Below are 12,716 nucleotides of genomic sequence, written 5' to 3' on the forward strand. Positions count from 1 at the left end.
GATGAACTTTTAAGCATAGGGTAGACCAATCATACCTTGATTAAGGAGCTCTGGCTATGTTCTATTACATTTCAATGCGATAACCACTTGTTTGATCTCCATTTCTCACTAACAGTAAATGTGCAGGGAGAACTCTATATTTTAGAAGCATACAATACAACGCCTACGCTCCCTTAGTGACCTTTACTTGAAAGCAATTTAGCGTGAGTGTGAGACAGACATATTTACGATTGCGATTATTTTAATAATTGTAAATATTTTAACCTGATGCTTTTTTAACTCAGCCATTGACCTCTTTGCTTGTTCTGACGAGAGTAATTCGTCACAGGGGTCCTTGCTCTCTCTCCCCCGGCGCAGCCGAGCACAGCGCTCTCGCCGGCCGGGAGAACGCGGAACCGCCATCTTGGGGGGAGGCAGGGTAGCGCTCCAGCTCCTGGACGCCTCCCACCCTCCTCACACCCTTAGAAGGATGGATAAAAGCAAGGGGCCATCCCGCCCGCGCAGCGGGCGGGCGCAGCGGGCGCGCCGATGGCGCGCCGAAGGCGCGCCTAAGGCAAGCCCGTCTGCGCCCGTCCGCGCCGGGCCCGCGCCCAGCGCCGGACCCCCTGCTTCTCGCTCCCCAAACATCTCCTGGTCCATTGACCAACTATATCTCATTCGCCAAGGCGCCTGCAGCCCCACCACCTGCTGTAATCCTCACAGCCTGGATACTTCCACCTATACTTGCTCACGTTGCAAATTTGCCATCCCTGCTTCCTCCAAACCGACTCTTCAGTCTAAGAATGCCATGACTCGCCAGCCCTCGACCACCTTAAAAGCTGCCCTAATTAACTGTAGATCGCTACCCGCACATGCCGCTGATATCTGGCTGTCGCTAGACACTAACAACTGGGACTTATTATTTTTGACCGAAACCTGGCTTAAATACTCAACCAATCCGGACATAAATTTGGCCATTCCACCCGGCTACCATCTACTAGGCATTAATCGAGATAATTCCAAACCAGGTGGGGGCCTCGCTGTAATCGCGAAATCTCACCTTAAACTAAATATTACGAAAAACCCCAATCTTGGCCTCATTGAAGCCATGTATTTTACAATTATGGACTCTGCAAGCATTATCTTTGCTGGCATCCTGGTTTACAATCCCCCCTCGGCCACTTCCTCCTCTCTAAGTGCCTTGATGCACTCAATCGCAGACTTTTCACTTAAACACTCCCACCTCACAGTGCTAGGAGACTTCACTCTTCATATTAATAACCCTTCCTGTGCACAAGCCTCATCATTCTTGGAAACCCCACAAGGACTTACACTGTCCCAATTAGTTAATGGCCCTACTCATAAAGCAGGCCACACACTTGATCTTATTTTCACTAATCATCCTGGTATCTCTTCTCTCTCCCCCCTCCCCCTCACCTGGTCAGATCATTTTCTTCTTCCTTTTGTTATTACCTGCCCTTCCTCTCCCCCTCCTGCTTCTCTTAACAGAGCTAGTGGTCGCAAATGGACCAAAGTTACCTGTGAGTCCATTGATTCCTGCTTTCAGTATCAATTCAAGCAGTCGGAAGATCTTGATAGGGAAACAGCGAGATATAACTCTGCCCTTATTTCTGCTTTGGATCACATTGCCCCGCTAGCCCCTCTGGCCTCCGCCAGATCCCGTCCCTCTGCCCCCTGGTTCTCCCCTACATTACGTGAGGAAAAGAGCAGGTGCAAACAGTTGGAACGTATATGGCGCCAGACCTACGATCCTACTGCCAAATTGACCTACAAAAATGCCCTAAATAAGTTTAAAAAACTCAAACGCTCCTCGATGAGAGCCCACTTTTCAAAGCTTATCCAACAGGCGCAAAATTCATCCCAAACCCTTTTCACCATTGTGAAGGATTTTGTAAATCCCCCTGCTTTAAAAACTCAATGTGTTCCCACTCAAGCCCTTTGCAACGGTCTCTCAGATTTCTTTCAGGAAAAAATAATCAAACTCTCTTCCTCCTTTGATGCCTCCGCACTTATGTTATGTTATGTTATGTTATGTTATTTATTTTTTTGTATAGCGCAACGGTTACTCAAAAAGAGAATCCCGGCGCTTTAGGTAAGGTGAGCAGGTTTCAGAATAACACAACACAGATAAAAACAGTTCAAAAGTCCACAAAAGAAACGGGGCTACAGGCAAACCTATTTAGAAAACAGCCAGGTTTTGAGGCCTTTCCTAAAATCAAGAAGAGTAGTCGCCCCCCGCAGAGAGAGCGGTAAGGAATTCCACATCTGTGGGGCCAGCAGACTGAAGGAGCGGCCACCTAGGCGAGCCCTCTTCACACGCGGAACAGCCGCAAGAAGTAAAGATTCCGACCTCAACGCGCGAGTAGGATGGTAAAAAGTGAGTCTCTTTTGAAGATGTTTGGCTCCCACCGCATGGAGAGCTTTATAGGCCAAGGTCAGAGCCTTAAAGGCAATCCGTTTGCGGATGGGTAGCCAGTGTAGCGTCACCAACAACCCAGAGGCGCTGGTGCGTCTACTTAGGCCAAAGATGGCCCTGGCCGCCGCGTTCTGTGCCACTTGAAGCCTCTGCAGCAAATACTCTGGCAGGCCCAGGTACAGACTGTTGGCATAATCCAACCTGGAGCCTATCAGGGCCTGCACCGTCAGCCTCTTGTGTTCCTCGGACAGGAGAGGCAGAAACTTCCCCAGTCTACTGTTTCACATCCTTTACACTGTTCCTTTAACTTTTTCAGTGAACTAACCCCTGAAACAGCACTGCCTCTTTTTCATAAAGTCAAGTCGGGATCCCCATTAGACCCAGTCCCTGCCAAAGTAATGGGCATTCTTGCCCCTGTTTTAATCAACCCTCTCCTTTCCATTTGGAATTCCTCCCTGGCTCGTGGCCAATTCCCTGAGGTCTGGAAACATGCCAGGCTACTCCCCATCTTGAAGAAGCCGGGTGCTGACCCCGCTCAATTCAGCAACTACCGGCCGATTTCGCTCCTGCCTAAACCTGCCAAAGTGTTGGAGAAGGTGGTTCAGGAACAGCTGGCTCAATATTTAGAAACTAATCAGTTGCTGCACGATACTCAGTCCGGTTTTAGAACTGGCTACAGCACCGAGACTGCGCTGCTGGAGGTATCTGAGACTATTAGGGAATCAGTGGACAGGGGCGAGGAGGCCATGTTGGTTCTCCTCGACCTGTCCGCTGCATTTGATACCGTATCACATGATATACTCACTGCCCGTCTACACCAACTGGGGATTGGTGGCACAGTCCTAGCTTGGATTAAATCCTTTCTATCCGGTCGAACCCAAAGGGTACTGATGCACCCATTTGAATCAGAGGATAAACCCCTCATGTGTGGAGTGCCTCAAGGCTCCGCCTTGAGCCACCCCTCATGTGTGGAGTGCCTCAAGGCTCCGCCTTGAGCCCTCTATTATTTAACGCTTACTTGGCCCCGCTTGCCAGGGTAGTTGAGTCCTGGGGGGGTCAGGGTGGTCTCATATGCTGATGATACTCAGCTTGTTTTTTCATTCAGAGACCATTCTGACTCCCTCTTTTCCAACTTCAGAAACTGCCTTGGCAACATCTGCACCTGGATGGCTGCCAATCATTTGGCTCTAAATACGGATAAGACCGAGGTCCTCTTTTTTAGCCAGAAGTCTACTCCCCCTGCTAACTTATGGTGGCCTACGTCCTGAACCCCCCTCCTATACCTGTGCAGTCTGCCCGTAATCTGGGCTTTTTATTCGACAATACTCTGTCCTGTAAAGCCCAGGTTAATAAAGTTTCAACGGCCTGTTTCAATAAACTTCGCATGATAAGGAAGATCTTTCCCTTTCTTCCCCAGTCCTCCCGCAAAACGATTGTACAGGCACTTATTATGGCACACCTTGATTACGCCAATAGCTTATATGCAGGTGCCCCTCTATATCTTATAGACAGACTGCAAATCGTTCAGAACGCGGCAGCAAGGCTTATTGGCAACATCCCCGCTCGCAACTCGGTCAGAGGTTATCGAGATGAGCTACACTGGCTGCCTATAGCCAGACGTATTGACTTCAAAATCCTGATCCTTGCCTTCCGGGCAATCCATGGAACTGGCCCGGCCTATCTGAGCAAAAGACTCAAGATATCTTCTTCAGTGAGGCATTTGAGATCTAATAGCCTCCGTTTACTGAATGTCCCCAGATTCAGACTGGCCCGTAGTGGTGGTAGAACTTTCACCGTTATTGCAGCCAAGCTCTGGAACAGCCTTCCTCTGGACCTTAGGTTCATTGAATCGGAGCAAGTCTTTCGACGCAAACTAAAAACCTTGCTGTTTTCCAAACGTTGACATAATTAAGGCTTCCCTGCTGGTCTTTTTGGATGGTTCTGAACCTGGCAACCTCTCTTGTGATTTACTTGTAATCTTAGCGCCGGGACACCCCCGTCGGAGGTAGCCGCGCGCTTTATAAGCGTCTTAATAAATAAATAAATAAATACCTGATTGTTTGTTTGCTGGTATTTATCTGTTCTATGTTGGCTATTCTTTGACTGCTGTGCCCCTTCCCTCACCTACAAACACTTGGAAAACTAGCATCACCAATGCCACAAAATAGTTTTGTCTTTGTCACTCTCTGCATGGAGGCCATCTAGCTGTCCGGTTAAAAGTATGGATCCTAGATGTGAAATACAGATAGCTAGGGCTAGCAACTTCTACCCCTGGATTGCCCATTAGTACCCTCGCACTTCATTGCTACGACTGGTCATGAAGGAAGTGACCCAAACCGAAATTATTTGGAGACTAAAAAGTCAAGTTTGATTTCTGTAGTTTGCACTCTTTGGCTTCCCAGCAAACAGAATTCTCATGAGAGGATAAGGCCTTGGCAAGGGTCCAGCAGGGGGTCAGAGGCCTTGTGATGTCATTTCGCTATGCCAAGCATTTGGTTAACCCATGTTCTGTATTACATTTGAAGTGTGCACTGCAGCGAATGGGTCCAGGCGATACTGCTCTCTGACCAATAGCTGCCACAAGTACCAAACACACACCCTTAACTTTCCCAAGTTGCCCAGATGCGATTCATTTGAACGTGTGCCCTGTGTTTTAAAGCACGCTCATTAATTCACTCTACTACCATCCAGTATCGTCATTGTCGTCAGCTCGTATTGCTTACATTGCCAATGCATATTGTTCTTTGCAGGAGCAAGAGCTGAGAGACCAGATGAAGAAACTAGACAAGAACGTGAAACGGCTTTGTAAAACCCTGCGGAGCAAAACCCTCTGCCTTGTTCTGCTGCCAGGAGTCAACAGGTAACCATTCTTTTGCTACAGACTAGAAGTTGAATGCTGCCTTTGAACCCTTGATCAGACACTAAGCAAAATTGGCCAGATTCATGAGAAGGCCTGAACGTAGCATTCTTTCCATATGGATTAATTAAAAGGTGGCGTAACCCATAGAAAGCTGCACTTTATCATGAACACCTTTTGACAGTTGTCTTTTTACACTTTTACACTCCATTCTTTAATATGTGAAAATATAATTTATGGGCCTGATTCACAAAATTGTTTGCCCCCTTAGTGAAATTTCTATCTGCATCTACAAATTATTAATCTTGGTTTCCAGATTCGGTCTGCTTAAATCTACTATTACATGTAAGACTGTGGTAAATAATATATGAGTCCTGTTTGCATAAAAACTCTCTAATAATTTATTGACCTACTTTATGCCGGGTCTGTTGGCTCACTGGACTAAAACGTCCTCTGCAGGGGCCTGTGTTCAACCTAATGGTCACAGGTTCGAATCCCGGCGGGTTCACTCAGCCTTTTATCCATCTGAGGTCGATAAACTGAGTACCATTGAGTTGGGTCACAATAAACATCTGTTATTCAGCGGCAAGATACCTCCGGGTGAACGTGCGCTTTACAAATACACGTTATGTTATGTTACAAAAATTGTTTGTGGACCTAAATAAAATCTAAGTAAGCAGCAATCGCATCTGCACTCACAGATGGCGGATCTTGATTAGCAGATTCTGGATATCTTCAGATGCCCTGTATCAGCAGTCAGATGAGTTTATTTAAATGGCTGTTCTCGAAGGGGTGTCATGCTTATTACAAATGTTGGCAACACCCAACATGTCATGACATTGTGGGTTTTCACTGATATTCTCAATGCATTTCTCCTTCTGTAAATTCCAAAAATAGAGTAAATACATGCAGATTAATGAACCCAGTGTGAATTTGCCATTTTTTTAGACTCTTATTGCTACCTTGATTTATAGACACATGTTACTGTCACAAAAAACGAATTACATTATAAATTGTTTTTATATTCATTGCTAATCTTTGGATGATGTAAGAAGCTGCAAAGAACACAGTCTTACTGCAGCTATCGTATTATTTCAGAAGGAATGCACTCTATGTGGTTGCGCCTACCATTGTGGGGAAATGACTGAAATTCGGCAACAACTGTAAATTGTGCTAGCAGCATGTATAGGATTAGCCCACCCTTGAGAGTCTGAGCTATCCAGGCCCGGCTTCAGGATTCTTGGCCTGGGAGGGCCACGATGTACCAAAGCGCGGCCATGAAGATGAAAGGGGGAGCTGGCAAAACTAAAAATATGGGGTTTGTAACGTCGGATGTTGTAGACACTGACGTCGGTCTAATTTTGACAGGTCTAGAAAGTCACATGTCTTAGTAATGTCTGGTATGTCATGTAGAGGAATATTAGTAATGTCCTTTTCTCAGTACTGCAAGGAGGAGGTATTTGACACAGACCATGCCTAGTGCCCTCTGGACAAAGCTGCAGGTCGTGCCCACAGTCTATGAGCAGTGAAATATGTAGTGCTGTGGCATCAGGCCTAAACATACATTATGAAAATCAATGTGTATGAAGTTTTGAATCATAATTATAATGACCTAACTGGAATGGTTGTTTCAAACACACAATTCACTGAAATAGCCAACCTATAAGTTATTTATTATTCATAAAGTGTGGTAATTACACTAACCTCGTAAATTCCAGATTTCTGTGAATAATAAGACTAGATGGTATTATAATATGTTTGCAGTAAGATTTGTTGGTGTGTGTTAAGGTGGAATTTTCCCATTTAAAAAAAACTGTAATATAAAAAATGCATATAATAAAGCACATTTTAGAGCCCAGCTGACTTTAACAAACCACTCTGCCTCATAGTTGATTATCATCATGTCACAAAAAACCCACATTGGCTTTATAGAACTAGGGGTGTTCGAAATATAAACTTTACTCGCGTACTATCCCACTGCACATGTGCTTCAGGATATTATACTCTGATCTCTCAGGAAGAGTGACTGCAGGTAAATACAATATCCAGCACCAAACAAGATACATAGTTGGTCTTCCCAACTGCCAAGTCCTGCCTTGTGGGAGCCAGCATATGAGGAAAGGGGGGACATTGCTATTTGAAACTGGTAAGAAATGACACATTGCATGCTAATAACCCTGTGTGTCAACAGAGACGTTACCACTGCTGCACAAGCCTCCTTTTTTGCTCCTCCTATTTATTTTACACCTTTGCAACTTGAACGTTAAAACGATATGCAAAGTTCTGAGCTGAATAGAAAACAAATACACCGTTCAAAAGTATTTATCCTGTAAACATACAGCCATATAGATATTATAGTGGTGCAAGAGTGCAGAAGTGTCGCTATTAATGTGGTTACCCTTTCCAGTGAGGAATAAAAAATCTATTCTATGTTAAAGCTTTAAAATGTTTGAATAAAATTAACAACATTTAGAATAGCCTTCTTGAATGAATAAGTGGCAGCACATTCTAGATTTGGTGACCGCGGAGTAAGGATTTCATAGTTTGAAATTAGATTTATTGAAGTCTGTTGAGTTGAGAACCATTCTAACAGGGATTTCTTCAGAGATAACATATCAGTTCAATTTTACTTCCCTGAAGTGTGGAGTGCCATAAGGGTCTTCATTAGGCCCCATTTTATTTAGTACATACATTGCCCAACTGAGAAACAGATCAGGTTGTTTTAAGGGGTGGGCGAGACATGCATAATTTGACTCTCTGGTAATCAACGGATTTACATGAAAACTTCGCAAGAATTAGCAGAGCTCTGTAGGAAAGTAGGATCTGCTTCTTATGGTTACCCCCACTGTTTTGACTAGTCTGACTGGGATCCTGCTAATCGGGACCCCAGTCTATCTGCTTTCTCCTTTATTATTGTTATGCATGTACTGTGGTACACTCCAGATTGGATACTGGGGTACCCTGATAAAATTCCATAGTATATGTGCCACCCATGAGAGGCCATGCGAAATGAAACTACAGGTCTGCTACTTCAACCTGTGTAAGCTGGTGCTTGCACCACTTACTTTTGATATAGGTTCACTGTAGCTATAGGCCACTACACTTAAAACTTATAAGTCACCCCTAGAGCAGGCCATAAAAATCCTGAAGGCAAGGTGCTGGGTTTTACGTGAGAGGGTGCCCCCGCATGGCAGAGCCCCTCTGCAGCCTTTGGAGACCATTCTCCCGGGTTGTCTGTGACTCAGCCAGACATTTAGATAGAGGTGCATTATAACCTTGCGGTAAATGCTATCTCGAAAACGGATGAAACAAAACATGTTGTGTTTGGCATCAAACATCTTGGAATCATACCTGCACCCCAAACAGGAATGATTCCGCCCTTCTGAAGCGAGCTTCGTGGGGTCACTGGTCTATCCAGTGCCAACCTTCTCAACCCGATCAGCACAAAATGGATGCTGCCAACCAGAGACACATTTCTGCCCTCCTGCTGCTGAGCCAAGCTTGAGCAAAGGAAGGCAGCACAATAAGAATCCTGTCACAGGAAGGTGTGACCACCTCCCAGACAGGATTTAGTGTATTGGGGCTGGGTGGGTGCACTCTGAGAGTGCCTGAAAAGTCTGCACCTGGGGAACATTTGGTGTCCCTGTGCATAGTCCAGCTCAAATCAGTTCTGGGGGCCGTTGGCTCCTGCTCTGGCACGAAACTGGACAAACGACATGGGAGCAACCTCCCCTCTGTCCTGACCCTCCCCTATAGGGTCCCCTGAATCTGTTCAACCCTCTCCTGTGGGTACAAAAGGGCTTACCTGACTGTAGCTCTTTAGATTTTACGTGGACAAGATTCTACAAGAAGAAACCACTGACCTTCAACCGTCAGTACACTCTGGACTTCGCTGGACTTGGACTGGGCCCGACTTCGCCTCCCTCTCTGTCCGAAGCTTTGTCTGTGCCCTTGCTCAATACAGGCTCTGTGCAGGACCTGTGGTGCATTGAGGACATCTGAAGAATCTCCATTGGGGTGAAGGAGTCACTCCCCTGCATTCGCAGGCACCACAATGCAACTGACCGGTCTGCTTCTCCCGAGCTCCTCCGGACTCTGAAAACTCCAGCAACACAGGAGGTGGGTTTCGAAGGTCCCTGAGGTTGATCTGCCCTCTCAGCAAGTTTGAGGCCAGTATCCATCGTGGGGACAGCATAACTCAAACCCCTGTGCACCACGTCTATTTGCAAGTGCATATGCTTGTTGGCGATTCCCAAGCTTGTGCATTGGACTCCGTGTAGTCTTGACACCAAGCGCTATTTCCATTAAAGAACTCCTGCCTCCTCGCACAGAGTGTTCCGTGGGCTGGTACTTCCCCACGCGACTCTTGCTCATTTGGCTTGTTGGTCCTCCTGAGGGTTCCACTATGATTTCTCTTGGGATTTCCTGGTTGCTCCAGACGTGCCCTGACACTCCATTGCTTGGGGAGTCCCTAGGACCTTGCTGGTCCTCATCGTAACCTGCTTGACCTTCCTGCGTGGGTTGCTTTTACCAAGGCTTGTTGGTGCACCAGCTGGACACCGATCCCTCACCACTCGACATCCTTTGTGGGACAGCTCACATCTGGCTCCGGGTCATCCTCGACTTCTCCTGGTCCTCGTGGCTGCAGAGTCAAGCATCCCTTCGCACCTGAAGCACCCGACATCTGTGGCCATTTGTCTCCCTAGGCTCTGGTCACTCTAAAGTGACCCAGACTCTGTCCCCTTTGCTTTCAGGCTCCATTCTTCAAGAATTTATCCTTGTATTCGACCGGACCCTTTTCACATTCACAGCATCATCTCTTCTTTGAAGCCTTCCATAGAGAACGACAGCGGTTTCCAACGTCACTTCAACCCTATGCGCCCGGCTCCTTTGGGATAGGTAACTCTGGTACTTCTGTATCCACGGGTGGTGTGGCTCTCCAACCTCTTAAGTTCTGAAGGGTTTCCTCGAAGTCTTCCTAGAAGGGTCCTCAAACTGTAAAATTGCATCCGCGACTTCCCCATAGAATTGTACGGAGCCCGCAGTCGTGTTAGCACACTGCACCTGTCCTCCGTGGGGTCCCTATCTACTCACCTTGTGTGGTTCCTTTAGGTCCCAATGATCCTACGTGCTACAGACCTTATCTTGACCAGAGTCGTGGTTGTTATACCACTATTTTACTATATGCTTTGGTCTCCCCCTGGAGCTCACTTTGTATTGTGCTACTTACAATTGTTCTATTGACTTTGTATTGTGTTTTTTGCGTTCTATCCTCGGGTAGAGGATACTAGAGAGTGTTATAGTAATACATTCATATTTTTATATAACTGCTGTGTGGTTCTCCTTCCATTTAATTCATACAAGAGGTGATATTCTGGTAAAAACAAGCTGCTTTACATTCCTTTAAGATTAAGCCTGAAGGCTGCTCTCCACAGCTACCAATAGGATAGCTTTCGAAAGGTTATCTTTGACCTCAATAATCAAAACCAAGAGGACCCCCCCCCTAAGACTAAAGCTATTAAATGGCAAACACTCTAATCCATAACAAACATCATTGTAGTCCCACACAGAGAGTATTTATTTGAAAAACATATATCTATTTATTATTATTTTCTGAAATTTTCATTTATAGATCCAACAGTAATAGAGGCACAAATGTATATACAAAATCTATTTACATATCAGAATATATGCGACACATACCCTCTCACACCTTCATAGTAACCACCAATCACACCCATACAGGCCATCATCAGTCATACCAATCAGCAGTATATACAGAAAGTACAAACAATTTACAAAAATGTACACCATTAGGAACAAACATACACAGGTGAAACAAAACAGAACAAAAAAGGAGAAGCGCCGACGCGCGTTTCGGAACAGGACCGATATTCACCAATCCTTCGTCAGGGCACAAACAGTTACATATAGTCTCTTCTGTGACTTATCAGAACAAATCCATAGATTCGAAGTATACATCAATAGATACAAAAGATTGTATGTAGAGAGTTAGATTCAGGGCTGCCACTTCATATCACAATATTCAGTCATTAGACAATATCTGCAGGGACAATAAAACACACCATAAATATGGCCATTCATTGTAATACATGTTGCTGGAATGGGACACCCGAAAAATAGAGGAAAAAATTAGTAACCTGGGAATAAAGTTTAAGAGAACATACATACACCGTGTGCGGGATAGTTAGAGAAAGAGAAGAGAAAGTTCTCTGCATACGAGGGACGCGCTATATACTGCCGGTAAGGCTCTGCTTCTAAAACTCTGTGAAGTAGTGTCTAGAATGTAAGTTCTATAAACTCAGTTACAATCTCAGGACTAAACTGGAAGCACAAGTCAGCCCTGGTAGAAATGATCAAGCTACCCACACTGCAGGAGATGACTGTTAAATGAAGGCTGCTATGGAGCTTTCATAGCTGGGTCATGGTAGCCCCATTTGCTCTAAAAGCAACCCTCTAGCCTGCTTCCCACCGAGAAAAACCAGAGTGGAACAATAGCCCTCCTTGGCTCTACAGACAATGTGAATTGGCCTTTCCTTGAAGAATCTCATACAAAGTACACTTTGTTAACTATCTGAAACACTTGAAACTGAGCCCTATCAAGTGTACAATTGCTCTAATAAATGTACATTTGGATGCACAAGTGTACTTTCATTGTTTCTAATGTGCATTTGAACTAACATCGATTTGAACCTACGAATGTACAAATAATCGGTTTAAACAGATGAATGTACATTCAAAACAAATGTGCATTAGAGGTATCCACGCAACATCATATTAACTGGATTTAGCTTAACATGTAACAAGTAAACTGACCATAAAAGTTGCTTCTACATGCCATTGATAAAGCAGACATGGAGTGATACCTCTTTACAATCTCCTATGTAACTCCGCTTAATTACCGTCACTCACCGAGATTTCGGTTTTATTTTATTTTGTGGTTAATAAAAACCATTATAAAGATTTGCTAAATACATATAATAAATATGATAAAAATACATTAGTGCAATTTCGAATGGATCTGTCACGAGGCAAGTGACAGGGCCTTCTGCCTCTCCCCATGATTCAGTGAATACGCTTTAAAAGCTATGTAAAGACTAGCAACAGCAGCGCAAAAAAAATTCTACTACTCCCTCCTAATTAATTAAATGCACGTTGTAAAAATACATAAGGGCGCTAATGACTCATAAGGCTAAAGTAAAGCTTGTTTCAATCTGTTGGGGACTTACAATGTGGGAAATGTAAAGTACTATCAAGATTACAACTGATTGGTACTCCTTTTATTCTTTTTAGTATATCTATCTTAGAGTAAAGCTGATTTCAATCCAATTAAAACATGCGTATTTGGACACGTACCTCACTAAAAGGGCGTACAATCCCCAAAGTACATACAGTAAATATAGTATTATTGCAGTTACTACA

General features: G+C 44.7%; 1 protein-coding gene across 3 annotated transcripts in view; it reads left to right on the forward strand.

The window, feature by feature from the left end:
• REXO5 (RNA exonuclease 5) overlaps positions 1 to 12,716 on the forward strand; it is a 437,194-nt gene that overhangs the window by 384,490 nt on the left and 39,988 nt on the right. For all 3 annotated transcript variants that reach the window (XM_086940804.1, XM_086940806.1, XM_086940805.1), the window contains one exon: positions 5,167 to 5,276. In XM_086940804.1, coding sequence (XP_086796930.1) covers positions 5,167 to 5,276 — 110 coding nt within the window. The remainder of the gene's footprint in view (positions 1 to 5,166; positions 5,277 to 12,716) is intronic.

The sequence above is a fragment of the Lissotriton vulgaris genome, chromosome 10 (assembly GCF_964263255.1).
Source record: "Lissotriton vulgaris chromosome 10, aLisVul1.2, whole genome shotgun sequence".
NCBI lineage: Eukaryota > Metazoa > Chordata > Amphibia > Caudata > Salamandridae > Lissotriton > Lissotriton vulgaris.